The sequence below is a fragment of the Bos grunniens genome, chromosome 14 (assembly GCF_055505025.1).
Source record: "Bos grunniens cultivar Pamir isolate PY7600 chromosome 14, Bosgru_T2T1.0, whole genome shotgun sequence".
NCBI lineage: Eukaryota > Metazoa > Chordata > Mammalia > Artiodactyla > Bovidae > Bos > Bos grunniens.
In genome coordinates this window covers 82,856,199-82,882,124 of record NC_141178.1, presented here as the reverse complement: position 1 = coordinate 82,882,124, position 25,926 = coordinate 82,856,199, and the positions used below count along the sequence as shown (strand labels likewise).

At 61.4% G+C, this 25,926-nt stretch overlaps 1 protein-coding gene across 3 annotated transcripts in view; it reads left to right on the top strand.

The window, feature by feature from the left end:
- The window catches only part of ZC3H3 (zinc finger CCCH-type containing 3), a 63,368-nt gene extending 38,197 nt beyond the window's left edge, over positions 1 to 25,171 (top strand). For 2 of the 3 annotated variants that reach the window (XM_086337612.1, XM_086337614.1), the window contains exons 5-12: positions 8,607 to 8,791; positions 12,923 to 12,965; positions 13,040 to 13,201; positions 13,302 to 13,371; positions 15,098 to 15,229; positions 22,390 to 22,574; positions 23,096 to 23,454; positions 24,786 to 25,171. In XM_086337612.1, coding sequence (XP_086193738.1) covers positions 8,607 to 8,791; positions 12,923 to 12,965; positions 13,040 to 13,201; positions 13,302 to 13,371; positions 15,098 to 15,229; positions 22,390 to 22,574; positions 23,096 to 23,454; positions 24,786 to 24,817 — 1,168 coding nt within the window. In that variant the 3' untranslated portion in view covers positions 24,818 to 25,171. Of the gene's footprint in view, positions 1 to 8,606; positions 8,792 to 12,922; positions 12,966 to 13,039; positions 13,202 to 13,301; positions 13,372 to 14,517; positions 15,018 to 15,097; positions 15,230 to 22,389; positions 22,575 to 23,095; positions 23,455 to 24,785 lie in introns of those variants that run through there. The other variant, XM_086337613.1, reaches the window with a different exon arrangement.
- The last annotated feature ends 755 nt before the right edge of the window (positions 25,172 to 25,926 follow it).

The window sequence follows — 25,926 nt, the reverse complement described above, 5'->3', positions numbered from 1 at the left end:
GCCCGTTACCTACCCCCTGACGTTACCTACCCCCTTCAGGGTGCTCCCCCCACGCGTCCCCACCTACCCTGTGGTCCCTCTCCTATGTCTGGAAAAACTCTGTCTCAAAACTCTTGAACTTCATATAAGTAGGTTCGTATAATAGGTGCTGTTTTGTGTAATTCCTTTTGCTTACCATTTGTTATCCAAACAGACTCATAGACTGAAGTCTGAATCCCATTGTGGCTTTTTGGAGGTGAGAGGTGATTAAGGCTGAATGAGGTCATTAGGGTGGGGCCCTCATCTGATAGAATTGGTGTCTTTATTTGAGGAGGAAGAGATGACAGGGCCTGCTCTCCAGTCACCCTGGGGAGAGGCCTTGTGAGCGCCCGGAGGCCCTCTGCAGGCGCCTTGATCCGGGCTGCCGGCCTCCGGGACTGTGGGGAGACGGGGTGATCTACAACAGCCTGAGCCAGCTTGTCCTGCTCCTCTGCAGGCGCCTTGATCCGGGCTGCCGGCCTCCGGGACTGTGGGGAGACGGGGTGATCTACAACAGCCTGAGCCAGCTTGTCCTGCTCCTCTGCAGGCGCCTTGATCCGGGCTGCCGGCCTCTGGGACTGTGGGGAGACGGGGTGATCTACAGCAGCCTCAGCCAGCTTGTCCTGCTCCTCCCCAGGTGTGCCCACGCTGCTCTTGCTGTGCCCTTAGTGGTCGTCTGGGGGCTACTTGTCTCCGCTGCTCTGTCCTGTGGGGCATGCTGCCGAGTGACAAGGGGTGCCCCCTCCCCCCACCGTGGAGCTGGAGCCTTGGTGGGCAGGCAGATGCCAGGCGGCGGGTAGCTGGGGAGGAGGCTGCACACACGAGGCAGTGTGCAGTGCCCTGTGCAGTCTTTCACCCACATTTGTCTTAGTGGGTCTTTTATTGATTTGCTAGCACTCTTTACATATTACGGCTACATTCCTGTGTCAGCGGTCTTCTCACAGTGCGGCGCTTGCCATCAGCGCTGTCTGGTTCATCAGTCTTCTTTTATGAGTGTCCTGTTTGAGAAATATTTGCCAAGGCCACATTTTCTTCTAGAAGCTTGGCTATTTCAGTGTTAATATTATATTAAGTCTGTGATCCCTTATAAGTTAACTTTTACTTGTGGTCTGAGGTGGGGGGTCAAGATTCCTTGGTCTCCTTACAGCAAAACGTTTACTGAGCCTACCCCCACCCCACCCCTAGAAGTGCAGAGCCAGAGTCTGTGCTCTTGCTGGGCTGTGTGTCCTTACCACCCCTGCCTGTTTGGCCTCTGTATTCCTCAGGTCAGCCATAGGAACACTGGCTCAGTTTTGGCCTTTCCCAGTGGACACCTGCCACAGCATTGCCTGCGGTGCTTGTTCAGCTTTTCCTGGTGGTCTAGCTGGTCCCACTGGTGGCCTGGCGGCTTCGATGGGCGTGCTTCACTTGTAGTTGGCTCCCTGCTCACCCTCTGACCCGCAGGAGCTTTTATGCTGAGCTCAGGGGCTTGTCCCTGGGGTCTGCACGCCCACCACGGCTTCTCCCGGGAGCTGTGCTGTGCTCACATGATTCTGAGAGGAGCCCTCCTGCTGGGGCCTACGGGTCGCCTGCCCCCACCATCTCCCCTCTTCCCGAGTATCTTTAGGTAGCCATGACATGAGGGTCTCTGATGGCCGGGGCTTGTGGCGTCTGGGGGTGTTGTGATGTTTCCACTATGTCACGTGTCCCTGGCTTGGGCCGCCCTCCAGTGTCTCTCAGCTCGGCCATGTCCAGGTACTGGGGCCCCTTCATGACATGCATGCAAGCGTGAGTGTCCTAGGGCTCCCCAGAGGGTCACGGGCAACTGCTGTGAGATCCAGAGGTGAAGAGGGGCTGCAGCTGCAGGGACAGGGAGGCTCGAGCGAGGCGGACAGTGGCCCTAGGTCCTAGGGCCGGTGACGGGCCTGCGTGGTGGCAGGGGGAGCTGGAGAGACAGCGTGGGGTCCAGGGCCAGCGCCCTCCCACCCTGCGCGGGGCTCAGCGAGGGACAGGCTATGAGTGGAGTCCTGGGAAGGGCCGGCTCTAGTGTGCGGAGAGCCGAGTGCCGGCCAGCAGCGCTTCCAAGGAGGGTGAGGGCAAAGACCCCAAGCGAGATCACCAGGCAGGATGTGATGCGAGGCCTTGCGAAGGCGTGCAGCCCTCTGCTGCCAGAGGCCAGGCAGCCAGGCTTTTGATCGGGGCCTCGGCGAGACCTGTCCTGCCGAGAGGACAGCAACTGGCGGCAGCTGCCGGGCTCTTGGGGGTGTGGTAGTGGGGTGCACTCTGGGTTGGCCCCCACGCCCCTGGTGATGGGGTTTGAGCCACAGACACCAGGGCACAGAGGAGGGGTTGTGGTGAGGGGGCTGTGTGGGCAGCGGGGCTGACGGGCAGGCCCACAGTGGAGGAGGGAGCCCCAGGAGGTGCCCCCCGGGGTGTTCTCTAGGAGCCAGTGAGCCAGGTGGGGCCTCGACTTCCTGAGTTCCTCCCAGAGGACTCGGGGCGCAGGTTCTGCTACCCCAGCTTCCTTCCCTTCCCTCTTGCCCGTGTTGGGAGAGGACAGGGATGGGCGGACTGGACTTCACATGCACAGCGGGCTGGAGCTGGGGTGTTGGTGGGCCAGAGAGAGAGAAGGATGCCCGGAGCGAGGGGCGGTGGAGGGGTGGCAGTGGAGGGGCGGCTGCGGCGGGGCCAGGCCCTCCCCACCCTCGCCAGTGTCAGGCCCAGGGCCTGAGCGACAGCCCAGCCTGTAGGATGACACCGGGGAGCAAGGATCGGGGCAGCTGAGCTGGCCGACCCTGGACCCCGGGCCTGTGCCTAGCACGCTGAGCTCTGCACTCGGAGGGGGCCACTAAGGCCCAGTGATACCTGCTTTTTGTAGCTAACACGCAAAACACCAATGTCTTCAGCTAAAATGGATTTTTAAAAGTGTCATTTTATGGAGAATTTTACTTTCTATCTTGTTGTTTATTAGGCTCTTAAAGGGAAAGCTTGTAATGCATCCATTGATCGCAGCACCGATTGAATAGATGAGAGCTCATAAAACAGCCCCGCTTCTTAGGCAGCCGCCGCGCTCACGCTGGGGGCAGTTAGTGCCCCCCACCTCCAGTGTCGCTGGCCAGGGCACCCCCGAGTCACTTCTGCTCGGGGCTGGGGAGAGACGGGGCTGCGGTCCCTGGGGAAGGAGCAGGGCCCTCAGGTGTGTCCCGCACCCCCACACCCAGTTCCCCCCCCCAGCGCTCAGTCTGCGCCCTGGCCCACCAGCCCTCTCGGGGCCGTCCTTGCTGTGACCCACCAGGGTCCTCAGGCCTCAGCTCCCACCCAGGCCGCAGCCCCCAGCCACTGTGACCAGGTGCGTCCTGGGAAGCCCAGCCATCACCTCGGCCCTGCCGCAAGGTGGCCAGAGCTCGGCGGGCAGGTGGGCACACTCGGGAGGAGGGTCTTAGAAGGCCAGATGGCCCCAGTCGCCCTGAGACCCGCACCGTCCATCCGTCTGTCCACTGAGTTCCTGGCCCCCCTGCCCCGCCACCCCACCTGGGCCCTTGTCCCCAGCATGTTCCGTCAGCACCTGTGGGACTGGCTGCCTGTGTGCCGGCCGGCCCAGCCCGTGGGGCGCCGGGCGTCAGCGTTTCCGCGGAAAGCCCGCTTAAGCAGTTTGCAGCCGTCACGGTGGCGGCGCCAAACCTGACCTACTTGGGATTCGCTGCGCGGCCGCGCGGCGCCCTTCTGCTGACGGCGCACTCCTCGCTTGCTCAAGCTGTGTGGAACCCGCTCCACGTCCTGAAAACTGCTTCCCCGCTTGTTTTCTCTGCTCCCTGCAGGCTGCCCACCTCCTGGCCCGCCACGCTGAACCAAAGGCCTCTCCTGGTGTGGGTGCCCACACGTCCCAGCTCCCGCCCACCGAGGCCGCCCCACATTTCTCTTACTGGCCCCCTGGCAGACCCCAGGGTGGGAGACTCTGGTGGTCCCCAAGCCTCCCTCCTGGTGTGCGCTCACCCTGCACGAGTCCCTGGAGCCCCACTCGCCAGCACAGCCCTGTCCCAGGTGCTTGCTCCCAGGTGTGACTGGGCCCTGTATAGGGTCAGGGGAGGCTTCCCAAGGCCCCGACATCCGAGCTTGGGCTCAGGGCAGGACTCAGGTGACGGCAGAGGCCCAGCACGTGCACAGGCCCTGCGCAAGGGTGATCAGCAGGTGGTGGGGCAGTGGTGGGCCCCACAGCAGAGCAGGGAGTGCTGCCAGCGGGGGCGGGGTGACGGGAGAGGAACTGACGGGACGGTGCGGCGGGGACCCCGCCAGGGAGCGGCAGTGAAGGCAGGGCCCCAGACTGCCTTTGGGGTGAGAGAGGAGGCCGGCTCAGGGAGGCAGGGTCCTCGGTGACTGGGGTCTCCAGGAGGAGGCAGGGGACGCAGACTGTGGGTACTGGGAAGAACGTGCCAGCAAGACCCCTCTGTGCTGAGAGGCCTTCCTGTGCGAAAGCAGCCCTTAGTTCCACCAGCAGCTCCCTGTCCAGGTGTGGGCCCCTTGGCCTGGCCCTGGCCCTGTCCTCAGGGGCTCCCCACCCTCTCTGGGTGCACAGGACCCACCCTTGCCAGGCTGCCTTAGGACTGGGTGCTGAGAGGCCATGGCATCCTCAGCACTGGGTTTGCTGGAGCCAGGCTCCTTCAGCTCCCGTGTGCTCCTGCGGTCCTGGCCGGGCAGTGGCAGCCAAGGCAGTATATGTGTCAAGACTGGAGGTAGGCACAGCTCCAGGACAGAGCTTGTCCTGCCCTGGGCATCCTGGAGGCTGGGGCCGCTTCCAGAGTCTCCAGGGCCAGGCCGGCTTTCTGCCCCTCACCTCCCTGCACGCTCAGAGGGAGCCACTCTGCGCCTTCAGGCAACACAGCCCCACAGGCTGCCTGTCGCCAGCCCGGGGCCTGGGGTGCACTCACTGTGCATCAGGTCCTGTCAGTGGGCGGGCGAGCTACGTGTGCACGCGTTTTTGGGAGCCCGTCTGCCTGCGGTTCTTTGGGTGCACACCTGTGCCCCAGGCTGCCAGGCCACTAGCAAGGATGCCTGGGTGGGCCCATCTCAGCCGTGCAGCTCGAGAAGTAGACTGCGACAGGCGCCCTGCACGCATTACTGGGCCTGCACCAACCTGCTTGGGCAGTGGCCAGGGAGCGTGCAGGGAGCCCAGGGGGACTCTGGCAGAGTGGGCTCGGCGCTGCTGGGGGGGGGGGTTGCCCTGCAGGGTGGGCTCGGCACTGCTTGGTGGGGGGGCCTGCAGACCCAGCAGAGGACATACCACAGTCATCCCGGCTCTTGGGAGAGCCTTCCTGTCCTGCCCAGACTGATGTCCTGGCTCTCAGGGTCCTGCTTCCCTGGGACTGTCCTCTTGCTTCCTGGGCACAGCAGCTGAGGGGGCCTTGGAGGGCAGAGCCCCTGGGAGCTCCTGGACAGCCTCGGGCCTGGAACATTTCAGCTGCTCCCTGGGCAGTGGACACGTGGATCGCTTTTCTTTTTAAACCTACTTTTGTGGTGTGTGTGTCTTTCTCCCCATTACCAGCTCTCTTCATTTAAAATGTTATCTCCCCCCGCCCTGTCCTTTGTGGCCCCCCGGGGGGGCGCCCAGGAGAAGCCCAGCCCTCACCCCAGTGTAGTCAAGGTTATGGTGATAAATCCTGGGGCATTGTCACTTCTATTCGGAGTAAATTGGCTGGCCGCTTTCGGGCTGAAGGAAAGATAATTTGCTGTAGTATTTCAAATGGATTAGAAATGGATTTGAAGGGAAAGTTCATGCCTCCCATTACAAAGGCGAGAAAGAGGACTATCTTAAGGCACGGTTCCCTCCCTGGCCTTCATTATCCACGCTTAATACCTTTCCTATTTTCCAGCGTTAATGAAATTTCCTGGCGGCATGGGCCTGCCGGACGGATGGGAGAAGGCTTTAGGTCTGAGGCTCCTGTTGTAGAAAAGGAATTACAGGCCCTTGCCGCGAGGGCAGGAGCGCTCCCCGGGTCCTTGGCCCTGCTATTATCTCATTAATTTTATCCCCTCTTCTCAATACAGCTCGTTTCCAAAGGCTGTCCTCTCCATTAGGGTAACAATTTACTGGAGTGCCGTGACACCCACAGCAGTGAAAGGCTACGAGGCGTTTGGGGTGAGCACCCCCAGCCCAGTGTTCCAGCCCCCGCCTGCCCCGGTGTCTGCTGGCCGCAGGCCCAGAGTCAGCGGGCCCAGTGGGTGAGGGCAGGCAGAGAGGGCCGTGCGGCTGCCAGCTGGGCCGAGGCTCATGGGTACAGGGCCCTCCCCGAGTTCTTGGGGGCGCCCACCTCCCCCCGGTGGCCCCAGGGTGCCATCTGGGGACGCGGCTCCTTCCAGCCTGGCTCCCAGGCTCCAGCCCTGCCGCAGCCCTGCACCCGGGCACGTGGGTCCTCGGGCCCAGGTGTGCACATGGGCTGTGAACACGGAGAGGAGGCCTGCTGCGCCCCGGCCCTGCCCCGAGGCCCGCGGCAGAGCCCAGGAGCAGGTCTTCTCTCTGGAAAAAGGGGCCGGGTTGGTTGGTCACGCTCATCCATAAGAATAGTCATTCCCAGGCCCTCCAGCCTCCACCCGCTGGGCCTGCCAGGGCTGGGCCGCCGTGTGCTGCTGGGATCCATAGCTTCGCCTGCGTGGCTGCCTCTGGGGGTGGTATCCTGTCCAGCCTTAGCCCGGAGTATGTGGCCAAGTAGGGGGCGCTTCCTCACCCCCTGGAGGGCTGGTCTCAGGTCTCCGTGGCTCTGCTTCCTCCCCCCACTGTCTCAGGGGCATCGTGCAGCCTGTGTCTCTCATTTCATGGGGGCCAGCACTGTGGACGGAGGGAAGGTGGGGGAGGGGTGCCCCAGCGAGGCGAGGACGGCTGAGGGCCGTGTTCCGGCGAGTGCGTCCTGGCGTCTGGGAGCACAGCCTGTTGCGGGGGCGCTGGGGGTGGTGCCCTGATGGTGACCCCCCATGCTGCCCCCGGCCCAGGGCACGTTGATGGAAGGGCAGCTGCCTTGTGGGCAGGAGGCCCCTGAGGGCTCCGGGCAGTGCAGGGCTGGGGCTGCGGGCACCTCTCAGCCTTCAGCTGGGGGCTGTGGTGACCGCTGGCTGGGCTCCACTCACCGTGAGGGTCGGGACTCAGGCCAGGCTGAGCCTTTGAGCAGTGTCCAGGATGCCTACAGGGGCTCCAGAGCTCCCAAGGCTGACGGGCTTCTTCAGTGAGGGTGGGACCCCCAGCCCCACCCCTCCTCAGCCCCTCCCCGCCTTGGAGGAGCCCAGGAGACACGTCAGGCGCCCACTGGGCATGCAGATGCCCCGAGCCCAAGGTGGGAGACCTGGGTCCCGGGGTCTGGGGAGGGCCTGGGGTCTGGCTATCTCCCCAGCGCTCGGCTGGGCCAGGGAGTGGGCAGCGGAGTCCCTCTGGCACAGCCAGGGTGGGCAGGGCTGCCAAGGACCCTTGTTGGGGTCACTCCCTCCAAGACTGGTGTTTGTGAACCTGAATTCTAATTAAGGGACACTGGGTCAAGCGCTTTCGGGAGGCCTGCTCGGCGCTTCCCGCCTGAGGCTGCAGCTTCAGGTCCCGGCACGCCCGGCTGCTCAGCGCAGCCCGCAGCCCGCAGGTGGGGAGCCAGGCCAGTGGTGGGCCACCTGTGGGGCCTGCTCTGCACTCCAGACCCAGGTCGGGGCCTCCCCACCGTGTGGTCCCTGGTTTGCCAAAGGAGAGTGTTCTGCCACCCCAGTGGAGCTGGGGTTTGTAGGCTCCTGGGGAAGGGGCTTCAGGGCATGGGAGCCTCAGCAGGAGGTGCTGGGGAGCCCAGGACTCCCGGACGGCCCGGAGCTGCGGCTGGTGGCCTTGCCTGCCGGCAGCTGCCCTCCTCACACCCCACCCCGCTGCGGCAGAGGTGACGCTGTCAGACGGGCACTCCCCTGCCCAGCTCTGCCAGCAGCCCAGATGTGCCCTGAGCTAAGAGAGAACTGCGCTCAATTTGCATAAGTAGGTGTCTGCTAAGACACGCGGAAGGTCAAGGCCAAGTTGCTCTGGGGTCCTGAGCCCCTCCCGTGGCAGCTCAAGGAGCAGCCACCAGGGCAGCTGCAGGACCACCTCTGTGGGACCTGAGTTGGGGGGTGTGGCCCCTGTCTGCTGTGGCCAGGGGGTCTGTAGGGGACTTCTGACCCGTCTGCCCTTGGATTGGCCTGGGCCTGCACTCAGGTGACCCCACAGGCAGCCCAGGCCTTTACCAGCCCTTGACTTTGAGGGACTCCAGTTTTGCCCCCAGATAGCTTCCCTGGGTTGGGGGTCCGTGAGGCTGTTCCTTCCTGGTCGCGATGCCAGGCGCTCCATGCGGAGGAGCGGAGGGCGGGCAGAGGCCCTTGCTGACCGCACAGCACGGCCGTCCCAGAGCCAGGGCGCACCAGGGGTGGTGTCCAGGAGGCATCCCGGATACCGGTGACCCTCAGGGCCGCCTTAGTGCTGGCACTGAGGGCTTTCCCCCAACAAAGGCACCCCAGCTCAGAGGTGGGGTTAACGGTGCCACCTCCTGGGCCTGCGGATGGTGGGGGACAGAGATCTTCTGACCACCCCAGGGCTGAGCTGACGGTCCTTCCTGTCTCTGCAGGTCCCTGGCGCTGAACACCCTGCGTCCGGCCACGGGTGGGAGAGCCCAGACCGGCTCCCCTCGATGGCGGAGCAAAGGCTACCGCTGCATCGGGGGCGTCCTCTACAAGGTGTCAGCCAACAAGCTCTCCAAGACCTGCAGCCGGCTCGGCGGGGATGGAGGCGGCAGGCCCCTGCTGCGCACAGGTGAGGCCCCTGCTCTTGCGAGGGCGCCCTGGCGTCCTGGAACTGCCCCCGCCAAGGCAGCAGCGGCAGGAAGGCCCCCAGGGCACCCTGGCTGCACCCGCCTTGCGCTTGGCTAAGCCTCCTCCGATTTTCCATATTTTGCTCCTGGACAAAGGAGATGAGCCAGGTATGGTAAACACGACCCAGCGAGTGAACACCTGGGGCCACCATGCCTGATGGCATTGGCGACGCCTCCCAACTGTGTCCCGAGGCGCCGCCACCCCCACAGGCACCCCCGCGGCCCGGGGAGACAGGCCGCGGAGAAGGAAATGCTTCAGATTCGCTTATTGTACAAATTAACTAGAAAAGTATTTTGGTTTCAGTCCAATTTTACTCCTTTCCTTTTCTGTCAAAAAAAAGGTGGGGTTTGCAGGGGCTGTGGGGATTGCACAGGCCCAGCTACCCCCAGTCCTTAGCCTGACCACCCCAGAAGGGCAGAAGGGAGAAGAGCCCAGCTCAGGAAGTAGGTGGGGCGCAGGGCCAGCTGGCGCAAGAGACAGTGGAGAACTCCCCAGAACTTCCTCTCTGCCAGGACAGGCGCAGGGAGCTGGGGCCCAGGGCTCTGCTCCCCCACGCACCCTGCCCCCGCCCTCTGCCCGGTGGAGCCACAGGTGCAGGCCCGCCTCTGACGCCCTTGCTGGCGCATGTGATCTGTGGGCCCCACATACAGCTCTGGATGTCTCAGAGCTCCCCTCTGTCCTCCCCAAACCTGGGGTCCGCACAGGGCTCAGCCAGGCGGTGTGCCCGGGGCCCTTCCACACGACCCCACGAGGGCCGTGGAGCGACCAGGCCTCTCTGTGGGCCTTGCTCTCTGCCCCCTCGGTCTGGGCGCTGGGGGCTGTCCTGACTCTTGACAGAATCCCAGGCTGCACGTGAGGCTGATCCTGAATGGACTGGTGGGCTGTGGGGGCCCCGTGATCTGGGCTGCTCCGTGCCCCAGGGCGCCCACCGGCGGGAGGAAGACGCGGGTTTGCCCCCTCATAGTCCAGCGGTCCTGTCAGGGCCATTCGCCGGGTGCAGGGCCTGAGTCTGAGGCTGCTGCTGCCTTGGGGTGTGGTCAGGGCAGGCGGGGGCCTGCCTTCAGGGGGTGGGGGTACATCCCCCCTCCCCTGGGGGCCCCTCCGCCTAGGCTGGCAGCAGCTGGAGGAGTAGCCACACTTCTTTCTGGGGATCTCCACGCTGAGTGCTGAGCTCCGCACAACCTGCCTCCCCTGCAGAGCTGCGGGGGGATCCTGGCCTTCCCACCCTTCTTCCCTGGCCCCCCAGCCACTGGGCCTATGGTGAGAACAGAGGCCGCCTCCCTCCCCACCTGCCCCTGCGGGCCTCCGCTGACCATGCCCTGCTGACCAGTTGGCTGGGGCAGCCCCCCACCTCCACGCGGGGGCAGGGAGGTGGGGTTTGGTGCACAGACCACAGGGCAGCCTGTCCCGGGGACACAAGGCCGGCCAGACAGCACCAGCCGCCTGGACCCCCGCCCGGTGGCCAGCTCCTGGCTGTAAGGAGAGTAGATTGCTCCCAGCTGTAGGAATGCCCATAGGCTAGCAGCTCACTTAGATGAGTAATAATTAAAGAAATAAATTTTCTCCTCTGGTGTCAACAGAACTGTGACTTCAGCAAGAAAGTGCAGCCCTCCTTGGGGGGCGCGGGGGCTCCACCCTACCTCCTGGCTGCAGGCCTCTCAGCACAGCCTCAGCCCGTCGGGGTGCCCACCATCCCAGGCTTTGTGGGGAAGAGCCGTGCCCTGCCCGTCTCTCAGCTCCAGGGGCAGGGCCTTCTAGTAGGCACACCTCACTTCCCCAGGACCGAAACCAAGCACTTCCTCCTGGTCTCAGTCTGCCTGCCTGCAGGACCCAGCCCTGGGCCCCCTCCCTATAGGCTTCGGCCCGGATGGGTCAGCCCTAAGTGCCTTCAATGCCCTGCAGTAGAGCAGACCCCGAGTCTCCCTGCCCCAGCCCCCTTACTCAGCCTGTGCTGCAGGACTGGCTCCCAGGCTTGTTCTGAGCCCCAGGCCCCAGGCGTAGGCTGTGGGGAGCAGTTTCTCTGCCGCCAGCCTGCCGCTGCGGGCCCTGGGCAAGCAGGGGGGTCTCTGCGCCTCACCTGTGACCTGTGACCTGTCGCCTCCTCCCTGGGTGCTGCAGGGTCACGCAGAGCTGCACATGAGAGGGGGTCCCCCCGGGTGGCCAGTCTACCCTTGTGCATCCAAGGCCCTGCCCCACGGCCTCTGCTGCTCCTGGACGCCTCTTCCCCAGGGTGGCACGTTCCAGGGCAGCGTGGCCAGGCGGGGGCTGTGGGAGCTGGCGGTGCTTGCCCCTCTGTGCCCTCAGACCCCAGGGTCCTCAACTGGGGGGTGAGCCCCTGCCTGGGCGGGAGGGGGTGGGCGGCCTTGCTGCGCTATTTTGGGAAGACCCCTAGGAAGTGCAAGTTCTCCAGAAGGCTCAGCCCTCCTGCTTCGAAGTTGCCAGGGTTTTCAGCTGAACTTTTTAGCGCCTCTCAAGCCAGCTATTTTATGTGCATTTTTTAACACTGCAAAGCATTTGAAAAGGTGCTTCCTCCTGTTCCTGTAAAAATTCCTACCAAGGCCTACACTGGCATTTTTTAAGAGCCACAGTGGAAAGAGAACTAAACCTAAGCACCCCCCAGAGGCCAGACCTGGGGCTGTTCTGACGGCAGACTGACGACAACATCCCTGGGGGGTAGATGCTGCCCCAGGGTCACTGGCAGCCTGGCTGAGGCCGGGAAGCCGCGCTCACTGACCGCTATCAGATTGCACTGTCACCCTCAGGCTAGCAGGCGGGGGCCACCACGTGCCGTCTGGACTGACCTCCCCTGCCACTGGACGATGGGTGTCCCCTGCCTGGAAACCAGATTCCAGTACAGCCTGGAGCTGCCCCAAGACCCCTCGCCCCCAGCCTCCCAGCTCTGGGCCCCCCTCTCCTTTCCGTGTCGTGCCCCCCATTCAACCCTGTAACTCGGTCCCCCGGGCCTGGACCCCCGCAGGAGCAGCCTCCCTCCCAGGAGTTCCCCTGGAGGAGACTGGGGCTCGGAGGAGCGCCCCAGCGCGGCAATGCAGGCGCTGCCCAGAGGGCTAGGCCGGCACATGCCTGGGGTGGCGCTGGGCGCCCTGCAGCAAGCCAGGGGCAGGGCCCTCCAGGTGGTGAGGGGGCCACCTGCCCCACGGCCGCCTCCAGGCCAGGCATCTTGGGGACGTCCCTTTTTAAACCAGGAATGCTTTGTCATCGCCTCAGGTCCCTAGAATTTCTGAGTGATGTCAGTTGTGCCTCCTGCCGCGACTCCATTTCAGCAGCTGCCTGTGGGAAACTTGATCTGGTCTGGGGAGGGTCACGTGTGTGTTGAGGAACTGTGGCTGTCCCGAGCGGCTCTCACCCTGCCTGCCCGCCTCGGTCCTGGGGACTGCCCGGGTATGTAAATGGCAGGCGGGAGCTGCGTGTCAGGCTGGACGCCCCCTCTGCAGGCGAGCCTGGCCATGTGTCCACCTGCCTTCCTGTCACCACAGACTCCCCTTCGGGCCACAGTCAGTGACCTCAGAGAGGCCCTGCTTGGTCTGCACACTTGGGGTTTTGAGGAGTGTCTTACAGGATACCAACACAGTTTTAGGAGCTGGGTGCCTGCCAGGGCCTTGGAGCCGCGTGAGGCAGGCCAGCCCACAGCCTGCTCCTCAGGCCATCTGGGAGTCTGGTTTCCAGGCAGGGGACACCCATCTTCTGGTGGGTTTCAGCATTTGTGGAGGATTTCAGCATTTGCGGCCGTATACTTCTCAGCTTCTGTTTCACAGTGCTTTAAACAAGCCGTTCTTAGCTGCTGCAAAACCGAGTGGCATTCCCAGACCCTACTCAGGTCCCACGTCCCTGGGCTCTGCTCCAAGCAGAGGGAGGTAGCAGGGAGGCCCCGCCACCCCGTTCCTGTGACCACCCGCTCTGAGGCAGGACCACTGGCCAGACACCAGGGTGGCCTCTGCCTGATCCCCTTGGCTTCCGCCCTGCCCTGGCCCGGGTGGCCTGGCTGGTGAGCAGGGGGAGGGCAGAGCCCCGGGCGGGCGGTGGGCCTGGCGTGACCCAGCCCCTCCTCCCACAGGCCGCTTGGACCCTGCCAGCAGCTGCAGCCGCTCCCTGGCCAGGTATGTGCCTCGGGGTTGGGGGGCTCCCCGGCCTCCCTGCCTGCAGGGGCTCACGGCTCTCTCCCTGCCCCCAGCCGGGCCGTGCAGCGCAGCCTGGCCATCGTGCGGCAGGCGCGGCAGCGGCGGCGGCGGCGGAAGGAGGAGTACTGCATGTACTACAACCGCTTCGGCCGGTGCAACCGCGGCGAGCGCTGCCCCTACGTCCACGACCCCGAGAAGGTGGCTGTGTGCACCAGGTGCGTCCCCCACCCCCAGGCGGGTGCGGGGCGGCGGGGGGTGGCGGGGGGCCACGGCTGCCCTGGGCTCCCGCCCCTCAGACCCGCCCTGTGTGCGCAGGTTTGTCCGGGGCACCTGCAAGAAGACGGACGGGACCTGTCCCTTCTCCCACCACGTCTCCAAGGAGAAGGTGAGCTTCCCCCGTGCCTGCGGGCCGGAGCAGCCCCAAGGCTGCCCCCCTCCACCCTGCTCGGCCCGCCTGGGCCCCTCTGCCATCCCCTACACGCCCAGCGCCCCTCCCAAGTGCGCCAGGGGGGGCCGGCCGTGGGAGAGGGAGGCGCACAGCTGGGCTTCCCCCAGCGCGGGCGGCTGGGCAGCTGAGGTCAGGGGTCCCTGCTGGCTGTGGGAGTCCTGCCGGCCCCAAGGGGGGGTCGCTGCGGGCCCGGGGAGGCGCTGCTGCTGCCAAAGCTTTTCCCCTTGAGGAACTTGGGAAGAATCAGCATTTTCTCCCTAATAGAGCTTCGAAACTCTGTTGTGAGCAATTTGGAAATTCACGTCGAGTTTCGGGTTCATTAGCTCCGGCTTTGGAGCCGGCGCAGGCTCTGAGCTGTCTGAGGCGGACGCCCCGCACCAGCGCCCTGAATTAATGTTATTGTTATTTGTGTGGACGTGGTGGGTGCAAACAAGGTTAATTGAAATGAGAATGCAGTTTCCTCTTGATAGCGGCGCTGACAGCTAGGAGGAGTTCCGTTTGGTGCAAGAGTTGGCTTTATTATCCCTTTTTATTAGCGCTAATTTGGGCCCTGTATCAAAACGCACATTAAGGGAATTGTCTGCAGCCGCAGCTCTGCCAGCCCCAGGCCGGCCGCTCCCCTCTGCGCTGCAGTTAAAAGACAATTAAAAATAAACTCTCCTCGCTAAATCACCCTTTGTTTCTCTGCTTCCTCCCTCCTTCCCTCCTCGGCTAGTCATACCCCCCACTCTCCAACCCCCCCACACACACCCCCACTTCCTGCCAGAAAAGTGAAGCCCCCCGTGTGTCCTCTGGAGGCAGGAGAGCGCTCGGTGGGTGCAGTGGGCACCACATGGACAGGGCAGGCAGGGCTGACAGCGCAGGGAGAGCCTGGGATAGGCAGGCGGCGTGAGACCCGCAGGGCCACAGCTGTGTGAGCTCCTGGCAGGGTTCCCCCCTAGGAGGCTGGCCTGCAGGGGGCAGGGCTCACCCCAAGGGCCCCAAGTGCAGAGGTTGGTGTGGGCAAGAGACACAACCTCCCCTCTCTGCCTCCACTGGCCCTCAGGCCTCGCTTCCCTGCTGCCCACCTGTGTCCCCCACCAGGTCTCCCCGGGCCGGCCTGCCCTCTGCCAGGCCCCTACGGTGCCCACCCACAGTCAGTGCCAGCAGAGCCCCTGCAAGGGCTGCTCCGAGTCAGGTCTCCAGCTCACGGACGCTGCCGGTGCCCACGTGCCGGGCAGCTGGAAAGCCTGCTGGGTGTCAGGTCCTGTAGGCCGTCACCCTGCTGGGGCACCCGCACGCTGCCCCCCTTCTCCTCTGCCCTGCTTTTCTAGGTGCCGGCGCCTCCAGGCCGTGCCCCCCCGCCTGCCCCCGCCCCGAAAGTCCCGCAGCCCAGACCAGGCAGGCTCGGGGCAGGTGGTGGACTTGGGGACAGCACATCTGGGCCTGAGCTGTCCTGCTGGCTGAGTCCCCATCTCTGTCCTCACGTGATCGAAGGCCTGAGCGGCGTCGCCCCCGGGGAGGCTGGGGGTCTCACTTTGGGGTGGGCCAGTCTCTCTGTGGCTCACGCCTGGTGATGGAGCCCTGGGTGGGCCCCTCGGGTCCTGGTGCCCCTGCCTGTGAGGTGGGACAAGGAGGGAGGCTGGGGGCACTGCCCTGGGCCTCACTGCCTCCCGCCCTGCAGATGCCTGTCTGCTCCTACTTCCTGAAGGGCATCTGCAGCAACAGCAGCTGCCCCTACAGCCATGTGTACGTGTCCCGAAAGGCGGAGGTCTGCACCGACTTCCTGAAAGGCTACTGCCCTCTGGGTGCCAAGGTAAGGGGCATGGGGTGGAGGGGCACTGGGGGTGAGGAGCTGGCCCGGGGGCCAGGCCCACCCTGCTTTGTGGGCCTGTCCTCCCCACCTGCCCATCGACAGCTGACAGCTGACACCCCTGTGGGCTGGGGTGGGCCCCCTGGGCAGCGGGTCCCGGTGCCCTAGAGGGAGCCTCCTCACCAGCCCAGGGGCCTCAGCAAAGCCCGCTGCCTCGTCCGCAGATGCTCGTGAGTGACCACCCTGCCTCAGGGCTTGTGGGCTGACCTGGGGGAGCAGGGCTGGCCCTGAGCCCGGGGAGCGCGTGTCTCTGCAGGCCAGCTCCCTATTCCGGGCTGGGCTTCACCCTGTGGGGAGCACGATGGGAGCACAGCCGCTCCCCTGCTGGCCTGTGCACAGCACTCTGGGGCCCCCCGCGGAGGCCCCTCTTGCAGAGGTGGGGCCCGGCTGGTGACTCCAGAGCAGCCCAGGTGGGGTGAGGTGGGGGCGCAGGACCCCCATGGAGGCTGTGGGTGATTATTGTAAAAAATTCCAATGTAAATGAAAATATCAAGGCGATATTTAAGTTCTGCTTCTATTAGTGGAAGTGCTTACTGCGTGTGTTTCAGCGTGTGGGCGCTGCGTGGCTGCCACATGATGGATAGCGGCTTGTAATTATAGATGGGAAAAGCGCTGAGCAGGCCGGATCCAGCAGGGGCAGAGGCAGCAGCCTGGGCCGGCAAGGGTTAATTTTATTCTCTAAATAATATAGAAAGTGCTGAGTCGTCACCTTGCTCCTGAAGTGGAAGTCCTCAGATGGGCCCCAGAGAGTTTATAATATTCCACTGAATCAAGTGGAATTGTTAACCTTGCTTCATAAAGCGCTGGCTTGTTAAAGACACATGTCCCCTTTTCTTGTGAATGATTTAAGCTGGAGTAGATCCGTGTCCTTCACCTTTTCAGGGCCACGTGCTGCTCCTGGGTCTGGGGCTCACTGGTCAGCCTCTCTCATCTCCTCAGTTTGTCCCTCCGGACTCTCAAGATACTCGGGGACACGGCCAGCCTCCGTGAGCCGCCGGATGTCACAGCGACCGCCTCATGCTTGCTCCGCCACTCCTGGTGCTGGTGGTGGGCTCCCCTGATGGCTTGCTGTTGAATCCGCACGCGTGTCGGGGAGACACCGAGGGCGGGTGTTCCAGCACTGCCCTCCGCCCCGGCCAGCCTGCTCAGGTGTCTATGGCGCTGTCGCCCGGCACGCCCACCAGACTTGCGCTGCTCACACATCCCCAGGGTGCTTTCTGGCCGGAGGTCCAGCCCTGCCTGGGCCTGGAGCACCGCGCCTCCTGCCCCTCCTGGCGCAGAGCAGACCCGAGCGTGGGTATCATCTGCAGCCACCTCTGTAGCGACAGCGACTCCCCTGCCCTTATGGTGCCTGGCCCGCTCTCCACGACTTCCTTCTCTCTCTGTCCTCCACCGTGTCAGCGGCCCACCCCCGCCGCCTCCTGACGCACAGAAGTGCCTTGTCCTCTGGACGTCTTTCTTGGAAGTCACAGACAGTGTCTCTGTATCAGTTCAGTTCAGTCGCTGAATCGTGTCTGACTTTTTGCGACCCCGTGGAATGCAGCATGCCAGGCTTCCCTGTCCATCACCAGCTCCCAGAGCTTACTCAAACTCACGTCCATCGAGTCGGTGATGCCATCCAACCATCTCATCCTCTGTCGTCATCCCCTTCTCCCCCTGCCTTTAGTTTTTCCCAGCATCAGAGTCTTTTCTAATCTTCACAGCTTTACTGAGATAGAACTCATATCCCATACAAATCACCCATTTAAGTGCACAATACTATGGGTTTTGGCACATTACATTTTTAATTTTTTAATTTTAGCAGAATTTGCCATTTTTAAGTGTATAATTCAGTGGTATTAATTACATTGACAATATTATACAACCACCACTATCTGTTTCCAAAACTTTTTCATCCCCCCAAACAGAATCTCTAAACAGTTGGCAATGACTCCCTGTTCCCCTCCTCACCACCTCCTGACAGCCACAAATCAACATTTTGTCTCCATGAATGTGCCTATTCTAGGTATTTAACATAGGTGGAATCTTATAGCTATTTGCCCAAATCTTTTTTGTATCAGTTGAGATAATCATGTGGGTTTTTTCCCCTTCATTCTATTAAGGTAGTCAATCAGACATACTGACCACATCGATCAATCACAAATATACTGATTGATTTTTGGATGTTGAACCATCTTTGCATTCTGAGAATAAATCCCACTGGATCATAGTCTATAATCTTTTTAATATGCCACTAGTCCAGTTTTGTAGTATTTTGTTGAGGATTTTGACATCTGTATCCATAATAATATTGATCTGTAATTTCCTTTTCTTGTAGTATCTCTGTATGCTTTTGGAACCAAGGTAAGGCTAGCCTTGTAGATTGTTTTGGCTGTTGTGTGTTAGGAAGTATTCTCTCATCTTCTGTGTTTTTGGAGGAATTTGAAAAGAATAGGTGTTAATTCTTTACATGTTTAGTAGGATTCACCTGTTGAAACCATCTAGTCTCGGGCTTTTCTTGATTGGGAGGTTTTATGATTACTGATTCAATCTCTGTACTATACAGCTGACCCTTGAATACCACCCCCCCCAACACAGTAAGAAATCTGCGTGTAACTTTACAGTCAGCCCACCACATGCCCTGTTTGCATGCCAGCAGCTCCTGGTGTGCAGTCAGTGCCGACTGCAGCCTGGGCTCTTGGCTGTTACACTAGTCCGGGTCTTACCTGGGCCCCTGGCTGTTACACTCGTCCGGGTCTTACCTGGGCTCTTGGCTGTTACACTCGTCCGGGTCTTACCTGGGCTCTTGGCTGTTACACTCGTCCGGGTCTTACCTGGGCACTTGGCTGTTACACTCGTCCGGGTCTTACCTGGGCTCTTGGCTGTTACACTCGTCCGGGTCTTACCTGGGCTCTTGGCTGTTACACTCGTCCGGGTCTTACCTGGGCTCTTGGCTGTTACACTCGTCCGGGTCTTACCTGGGCTCCTGGCTGTTACACTCGTCCGGGTCTTACCTGGGCTCCTGGCTGTTACACTCGTCCGGGTCTTACCTGGGCTCTTGGCTGTTAAACTAGTCCGGGTCTCATTTAACAGTCCCAGGTTGTTGTTGTTCAGTAGCTCAGGCGTGTCTGACTCTTCGCGACCCCATGGACTACAGCATGCCAGGCTTCCCTGTCCATCACTATCTCCTGGAGCTTGTTCAAACTGATGTGCGTTGAGTCAGTGATACCATCCAGCCAACTCATCCTCTGTCACCTCCTTCTCCTCCTGCCTTCAGTCTTTCCCAGCATCAGGGCCTTTTCCAATGAGTTGGCTCTTGGCATCAGGTGGCCTAAATACTGGGGCTTCAGTTTCAACATGAGTCCTTCCAGTGAATATTCAGGCTTGATTTTCTTTATTATTGATTGGTTTGATCGCCCTGCAGCCCAAGGGACTCTCAAGAGTCTTTTCCAGCACCACAGTTCAAAAGCATCAGTTCTTCAGTACTCAGCCTCGTGGTCCAACTCTCACATCCATACATGACTCCTGGAAAAACCACAGCTTTGACTACAGGGACCTTTGTCGGTTATTTGAGCTTTGGGATAAGTCATAACAAGGAAGCAGATTTCTTCACTTTTTTCTTCCTTGTGGTTATTTTAGCTGTTCTTGCCCCTTTATCCTTCCAGAAATGTATTTTAAATTCCAGGTAAGGTTTTTAGAGTTGGAATTTGGATTCGGGTTGACTTGAATCTGTGCCTTAGTTTGGTGAGAACTGGTCTCACCAGTCTCTACAGTGAATCTCCTGTGTATGATCAATGCGCTGTCTCTAGTGACACAGACTCTCCTTTGATGTCATTTGATAAAATTTTTGCTTGTCTTATCTCTGTTAAGTTTATTTCTCTCACATTTATTATTATTATAAAAAGCTTGTTTTTAAATGTTATTTTCTTACTGTTCATTGGTAACGGACATACGATTTTTAATACTGATTTTGTTTCCAGCAGTCTTGCTAAATTATATTAGTAATTGTAATAATTCATCCATGGGACTTAGTCTTTTGGGTTTTTCTACATAAACAATCATATCTTTTGCAAATAATGACCGTATTTTCTTCCTTTGAGTTTCTTTTTCTGCCCTGCCTATAAGCCCAGTAAGATAGTAACTCATAGCTGTGGGCTTCCAGCTGCACCCCTTGGTGAATGATGATGATGGTTTCGTGAAGGTTCTGTATTAAGCTAAGGAAGCTTCCTTCTATTGCTAATCTGCTAAACGTTTGTTGATTCTGACTTCCATGATGCTCTTCTTTCTTGCCTCTCAAGGTGATCACATGGTTCCTTTCTCTTAGGTTGCTAATGTGCTGATTTCTATTCCCTGGTTTTCTAACGTTAAACTAACCTTGCATTCCTGAGATAAACTCAGCTTGGTCCTAACATGGTCTTTTTACACATTTCAGGACTCATTTTTTACACATTTCAGTTTATTTATGATTTGTGTAGAACGTGAGTCATTGTTCATGCAATTGGCCTAAAGGTTGTTTGATCATCTCGCTGTGGTCAGGTTCCAGGTTTAAGACCCCTCTGGCTGCGTAGACTGAGCTGAGTGTTCTCTGCTGTCCTCTTCTGTGGGCTGGTTCATGGGAGGTTGGGTAGTGCATTCTTGAATAGCTGGTAGAACCACCGTGAAACCCTGGGCTGGCGCTTGCCTTGTTTAACTACTGATTCAAATTCCTTTATGGTCTATATTCATTCAGATTTAATGTCAGATTTTGGCAGTTTTTCTAGAATTTGTAGATTTTGTCTGTGTTTTCAAATTTATTGGCATAAAATTTGTTCATTGTGTCCCCTTCTGCAGCACCAGCAGTTAACGGCACTTCTGTCATTCCTAATATTGTTTATATGTTCCTTTTCTCTCTATGTCCTTCTCTCTGCTTTCTTTGTTTTTCTGTTTTCCTCTGACTTTGAGGTGTTTCGTCTTTGCTAATGTAAGACTCCGAGGCTGAGGGCTTTGCTCCAAGCGCTCCTTTAGCTCCAGTCCATCAACTTTGATGAGTTGTTTTAGTGTTGTCATTTGGTTTTAAATATCACCTAGTTTCTGTTGCGTCTTGACTGACTGACGCATTATTTAGCACTAACTTTCTTTATTTCCAGGCTTCCCTAGTAGCTCAGATGGTAAAGCATCTGCCTGTAATGCAAGAGACCCGGGTTCGATCCTTGTGTCGGGAAGATACACTGGAGAAGGAAATGGCAATCCACTCCAGTTTTCTTGCCGGGGAATTCCATGAACAGAGGAGCCTGGCAGTCTATAATCCCAGGAATTTTCCTTACTTCCAGCTCTGCGGGGCACATGGGGCAGGGGCAGGGGTGTGGGGTTTGCTTTTTCCTCGGCAGCCTTGCACTAAGGATGGCGGGGGCTGAGGTCTGAGACCAGCCCTGCACCCAGTAGACGTTCCTCCATCATTTCACCTGCTCAGGAGTTCTTGGATGATTTCAGAAGGTTCTTTACGTTTGAGCCTAGATTTGGGTTGCTCTGGGAGGACGGTCAGTTCAGACCAGCTATCTCTAGTCCCACAGTCAACCGGATGTGAGCTGCATGTGGGATTTCACAGTTTCTAGTGCCGCTGTAAGAAAGTGAGATAGAAACAGCTGGAACGAGTGTACGTGACCCAGTGGCTCACAGATGTCAGCGTGCAGTCCCAGAGGAAACCGAGGTGCTGCCTTTTACCGGGTCCCTCTGTGCCAGGTCCCGCCTCCCGTGTGTTGCTCCTGTTGAGCCGCCTGGGCTCAGAGCAGCGGCGGGGCTCATGGCCACCATGGGACGGCACAGAGACAGCACCCCCCGGCCACCTCTCTGCACCCAGCCCAGGGTGGGCTCTCCACACAGAGGGCCTGCCCATCCCTCTGCCTGCCCAGGAGAGCCCGCTGCAGCATATACCACCGAGGGGACCACTGGGATTCAGGGCAGAGGGCCCTTGACTCTGGGGCTGGAGGAGCAGGCGTTGGGGAGCAGGGCTGGGTCTCCCCAGCACAGGGAGGGGTAGCCGTCCAGGTGCAGGGGTGCTACCTGCCTGTCTTCACACCAGCCCCGGGCACCAGTGTGAAGGGCCTCTAGTTCCTGGGTGGCAAGTGAGGGCCAGGTGTGGGAACAAGAATGGGGTCAGTGCCCAGATCCTGCTCACAGAATGGGCACAGGCTCCGTGGGGTCCTCGGCCAGCCTTGTCCTGTGTGCTGGGAGCCAGGCCGACATCTGGGGCTCTGAGGACACGTGCCCAGTGGGGGTGACGGGTCCAGAAGGAAGTGGTCTCAAGGCTGTTGCCATGACACTTCCAGTGGCTGTGCCAGGGGGCACCCTCGAGCTGCTCAGGCACCAGGGCTGGTTTTAAACTTGACTCTGGGTGTTCTTGCCTGGAGATCCCATGGACAGAGGAGCCTGGCGGGCTACAGTCCATGGGCTCGCACAGAGTCAGACACAATGGAGCTGACTGAGTGCACACGGGGTGGTTTTGGGGCTCTGCTTGCAGGGGTTTCCTTCTGGGTCTCTTTCTAGCATGTCACCTGTCACCTGGTCAGCATGAGGGTGGCTTCCTCCTCCTGGGTGGGGCCCACTGAGCTAGTTCTTGGGGGTGGGAGAATAGGCCCCTTCCTCTAGGAGGACCAGGCAAGAAGCAGGCACACGGTAGGGCTACAGTTCCTGCCTGGGGGCAGGGGGGCCATGGAGAGGCGGGCCTTGGGTCCAGGCTCTGTGCTCCCTGTGGGCCTGGTGGGCAGAGCTGAGGCCATCTGTTGCCCCGACTTGCCTGACAGTGCACCCTCCGTGGGGTGCCCCCCACCCTGGTCCTCTGCCAGGACAGGTGGGCTGCAGTCAGGAGGAGGAGGTAGCTCCCTGGGAATCCGCACCCCAGTCTCAGTCCAGGCCCAGGGCCAGGCTGGGTGGTGCTGGTACAACCAGGGAAGTGCCCTTGACCCTCAGACTGACCCTTCCTATCTTTGAGATGGGTAGGGGTGAGCGCCCTGGGGCCTCTCTGGCCTGAGGACCTCAGACCCCCAACAGGAACCCTTCCGCGTGAGCCCCACTGGGCGAAGCAGGCAGGCCCCCTGCGTGGTGCTGCGGTCTCCACCGGCTCACCCAGCTGTGCCCTCCTCCCGCAGTGCAAGAAGAAGCACACGCTGCTGTGCCCTGACTTCTCCCGCCAGGGCGTGTGCCCCCGCGGTGCCCAGTGCCAGCTGCCCCACCGCAACCCGAAGCGCCTGGGCCGGCGAGCAGCCACCCCCACAGCCCCGGAGCCTGGCAACACGCCCCCCAGGAGCAGGGCTTCTACCAGCCACGGGCCCAGGTGACGGGGACTGTGGGTGCGGCATGTGTAAGCTTGGGGTGGGGGCAGGAGGGAGCCCTGCATCCCCGCCCAGCTCTGGGGGCTTCATACCCCCCAAAAAACCTCTGTCCAAAGTTGGTGAAGTGACCTCCAGAGGTGCCCCACCCCCGGTCCTCAGGCTGGACGAGTGGAGAGCATCCCTGACCCACCCCAATCTCCAGGGGCAGGGGAGGTCCTAAGTGACGCTCGTGGCTGGGCCCCGCGGTGTGCTCCCCTGCCTGCGCGTGTGGGAACCCGTGTGGACGGGGAAGGCTCCAGGAGGTGAGGACAGCATCAGCGTGCAGCTGCTGGAGGCCCTTAAGTGTCACCAGGCTGTCCTTGGCCCACAGGCCCGCCTTGACCTGCGTGGCGGTGCCTGATAGTTGCTGGGCAGGGATGGGTGGGGGTGGACGGATGGTGTGCAGATGGTGGGCCAGCACCCTCTGGACCCCGCCTGCCCCACGCCGCCCGCCTCACACCCCGCTCCCCTCCCGTTCCTACAGGAAGCCCTCGGCCGCCCTGCGCCCCGCCAGACGGATGTCCAGCCCCCCCAGCTCCATGGCTGCTGGCTCGACCTCACCCCCCTCCTCCGCACGGGTGTTAGCTGCGGCCTCCCCCTCCCCCTCCTCCCCCTCCCCCCCCTCCTCCTCCTCTTCCCCCTCCCCCTCCTCTCCCTGCCCCCCCCCTGCCTCCCTGTCCTTGGAGCCAGAGGAGCTGTGTCTGCAGGCGGCTGAGGCCTCAGCGGGAGCTGGCTCCGGTGGCCTCTCCAAGCTGCCCTCCTTCATCGCCCTGCAGTCCTCGCCCAGCCCTGGAGGCCAGCCCAGGGCCCAGGCCCCCAGGAGCGCCTCCTCCAAGGACTCAGGTAGGCAGCCCAGCTCTGGCGGCGCGCACCTCAGGCCTGTGGGTCAGCCTGGGGGGCCTGCTGGTCCCAGGGAGCCGGCGGCACGGTCTCTGGCATGGCAGGTGCGCGCCTGCAGGCCCACAGGTCGGGCGCGAGGTGCGGGCGCAGAGCACCGCTCACAGACCGCCCAGCCGAGGGCTGATTTAATTAGAAAGCACCCATTTCTGTTAATTTGTTCTGGAAGATCACCGCACACTCCTGGAGAGAACAGATGTTTCCTCTCCCCCGATGAACATTTGGGGCTTGGTAAATGGCTCCACTCAGCCTTGTTTAGGAGAGAAAAGAGGATTTTATGGCTGCAAACGACCCTTTCTGTAAACATTTTACAGCTCTCTGCGCGTTTGAGTGACGATAAACCCCACGCAGCTCGGCGGGCTGCAAATTTGCGACCATACGGCTATCATTTTATTGTCATATTTCACGGTCGTAACATTAATGGGAGATGCTTGCCGCAGCCTCTTCTCCCAGCTCTGCTGAGCGAGCTCGCACGCTGCCTGCTCAGCCCCCGAGCCAGGGGCGCCAAGCTGCGGCCAGGCCCTCCATGGGCAGGACACCCTGAGGGCGGGAGGAAGGAGCAGATAGCCCCAAGCCACCAGTGTTTTAATTTTGTTTTTAATTACGATGAGAAGCCCTGCAACCAGCCCTAGAATCAGAGGAAGCAGGGGCGGGGGAGTGGTGACTGTCCCGTCCTTCCCTGCTCAGGCCTTGCCGGCTTCCTGGGGGCCTGAGGGGCCCGGGGCTCTGGCTGGCTGAGCAGGTGACTGGGGTCCTCAGCCCTGCAGTGGGATCCCAGGAGGAGTCGCGAGCTTGCAGGGGGCACGTGGACAGTGCTGGCCTGTGGGCAGCTGGTTTGCCGGCCTATGAGGCCACCAGGAGTGTCCTTGGTGAGGAGAGGCACCGGGGTGCCCAGTGGGGGTGGGGCCCAGGGCGGCAGCCTCTCCCACCCCAGCCCAGCAGCCCTGGCTGGTCCCTGGGGCCTCGGGGCCCCCAGCAGCTGCTCGCACACACCCTGGGTTTCCGTGTGGAAGGCGCCGTCTGGCAGCGCCAGACACCTGTCCCTGCGTGAGCCTGAGCAGTGTGTGCGAGCCGCCGGCACCCGGTGCTCAGGGCTCAGCTGCAGGCTGCGGGGCTCCCGTGGCGCAGCCCACTGCCCAGGGCCAGGCCTGGACCTGCTCCACGCGGGACCCCGGGCCGTTGGGTGGTGTCCCAGCCCCTCCCAGTTTCGAGCAACCCCTGACCCAGAGGCCTTGAGGGAGCCCTCCTGTGCCTGACCTTTGGCCTTCTTGGAACAGGGAAGTCGCTGCACATCAAGCCGCGTCTGTGAGGGTCCAGGGGGCCAGCCCACGCCTACCTCAGCCCCGTCCCAAGAGGAAGGAGGCTCCACCCGCCACCGCCCCGGATGAGGGGCCGCCTGCCACGGAGCGCCCCCAGGGGTGGCAGGGCTGTCCCCCTGCCCGCCTGGCTTTCAGCCCTGTGTGACCAGTGCCCACGCCTGGCTCCCCTCAGGCTGGGCTCCACCACTTCCCCACCCCTGGGCCTTCAGCCTTGCCCTGAGAGGTGCCTGGCAGGGCTCCCCCGTGCGATGTCTGCCCTGTCCTCCCACAGGCCTCCTGAGACTGCCGGGCGGGCCTCCCTGGCGGGTACTTTGTGTTCAGCAATAAAGGTTCTGTCCTGTGTCTGCTTGGCTGTCCTGACCGTTGCTGCTGCTGCCTGGCCTGCTGAGCACAGCGCAGGTGGATGCACAGGGCCTAGGGGTCCCAGAGCCTCCCCTGGGATGCGACTCCAGGGGGACCTGGAGGCCTGAGGTTGAGGGGAAGGTGAGGGGTACGCCCCAGAGCCTCCTCCAGGGCCCCCCCAACCTGCCCACCTGGCCCGGCCTCTGGGTAGGGATGTGGGCCCCTTCCCTGCCGCCCCAGGGTGGCTCAGGGCTGAGGCCACCTGTCCCCCATGGCCAGGCCAGTGTGCTTTATGGTTGGGAGAGGCCTGGGCAGGCCCTGGGGACTGGAGGCAACAGGCTGGGGCCAGAGGGCCTCCCCCAAGCAGATCTCTCCTCCAGAACCCCTTCCCCGGGCCTCTCAGGAGAGCAGCTGGGCCAGAGTAGGCCTGGGGACAGGCCAGGGCTGCCGGACAGAGGGGACAGCTCATCGCCCCCTGAGCTGTCTCCAGTCCCAGGGCACCTGGGCAAGCTGGCTGAGAGTCATGACCTCAGCCCGGGGCCCTGACAGGATGCAGCCCTGGCTGGTAGCCCCCCACTGCCAAGGCCTGGAGTGGAGCCGGGCCGCTCAGGGTATCTGCCCCTCACCCCCAGGCAAGTGAGGTGTGCTCCCTTTGAGCACCTGCCCGCAGCCACACTCCTAGGGTGCCCCTGCCCCCGCCTGCCTCCATCCCCGCCAGTCAGTCGGCTGCAGCAGGGACCTGTGCCACAAACCACCC